Source organism: Eimeria mitis, genomic scaffold (assembly GCF_000499745.2).
Source record: "Eimeria mitis Houghton genomic scaffold, Emh_scaff5679, whole genome shotgun sequence".
In the NCBI taxonomy this organism is placed as follows: domain Eukaryota; phylum Apicomplexa; class Conoidasida; order Eucoccidiorida; family Eimeriidae; genus Eimeria; species Eimeria mitis.
In genome coordinates this window covers 2,194-3,443 of record NW_013573932.1, presented here as the reverse complement: position 1 = coordinate 3,443, position 1,250 = coordinate 2,194, and the positions used below count along the sequence as shown (strand labels likewise).

General features: G+C 50.7%; 1 protein-coding gene across 1 annotated transcript in view; it reads left to right on the top strand.

Moving 5' to 3' along the window:
* Positions 1 to 919: 919 nt before the first annotated feature.
* EMH_0083530 (uncharacterized protein) overlaps positions 920 to 1,250 on the top strand; it is a gene marked incomplete at both ends in the record, with an annotated part of 1,759 nt that continues 1,428 nt past the window's right edge. Inside the window, 1 exon segment of the mRNA XM_013500647.1 lies at positions 920 to 1,145. Coding sequence (XP_013356101.1) covers positions 920 to 1,145 — 226 coding nt within the window.

Sequence of the window (1,250 nt, the reverse complement as noted above, 5' to 3'; positions counted from 1 at the left end):
CATCTCAGCAATGGAGGGGATAAATGCTCAATATATGGTTAAAGTGTAGTATAGAGGATTACACTTCTTGCTTCCATGTGCGCTGCCTCCTGGTGCAATATACTAAAGCGGAACATAAGGGACAGCATTTCTTGCTTCCATGCGTCAGCCCATCTGTGCAGGAGTCTCCAGCCCAATATCGTGCCCTCCCGCATTGAAAACACTGCAAATCAGCTCTCCAAAAAGCTCTGGATGCCGCATTAGAAATAATAGTGCGGCGCTTTTTTTATGTGTAGGAAGGGGCTTCGTTATTTCAACCATGGACTATTGCGATCCACCGGCAACCGACCTGGTGACCGGCCGTCTCCTGGTCGCTGGACACAGGGCCGAGCCAATCGGCTTAGCACTTCGAGTTTCGGAAAACTGAGGAGTGAATTATTTGAATACTGCTCTTTTTATAAATAAACAATATCAGATATCGCTGGAAAACAGTAAAAGACTGGGAGTACAGGCCCTTGAACTCCGATTCGCGTATCGCCCACGCGATGGAGTACCCGCTAACCCAACTCAAAATAGCGCAGTCATCCAAGTTGGTATTCTCTATCCCCAATTTTCCCCCCCGCTTGCAGGAACCATCATCGGCCCATAGAGCCCGGCAGCCTGGCACTACAACAACACCAACACAAGCAAGGTTCCCTAGCCACACAGAATGTGTAGGGCACACGCACTACTACAGAATGTGCCGACGGCGTTGTCCAAATTGCAGGACACCAATGGAACTTCCGTTGAAGGACAGAATAACAGAAGTAGGGTCTTGAGGCCCGGAACATTTAGGACACGTGGGCGGTCACCTACTTTGACTCCATATCTTGTGTGGGCTACAATACTGTCTGTCTCAGCAGTTCTCCTTATCTTGACAAAATGTGCAAGATTCCCGCACATGTCGAGGGTCAGGGCGGGTGGGGGACGACAGTTATCTGGAAAGGAGGGTGGATCAGAAGATGACCCTGAGATCGACGCAATAGTGGAGCTGTGCTTAGAACTGGAGCAGGATTACGCCCGATCCTTGCAACCTTCTGAAATGCCACAACAGATGCACTGGGGGGACAGTCAACCGTGGCAGCATGTTTCCGGTAGCAGAGAGGAGCTGCATACTGGCGCCCAAAGTACTTCGTTGCTGGCATGGGACGGATCCGTGCCTTCTTCTTCCGTTGGGACCCCAGGATTCCACCAGGGACCTGCTATGCAGACGGACAATACATTTTCGACAG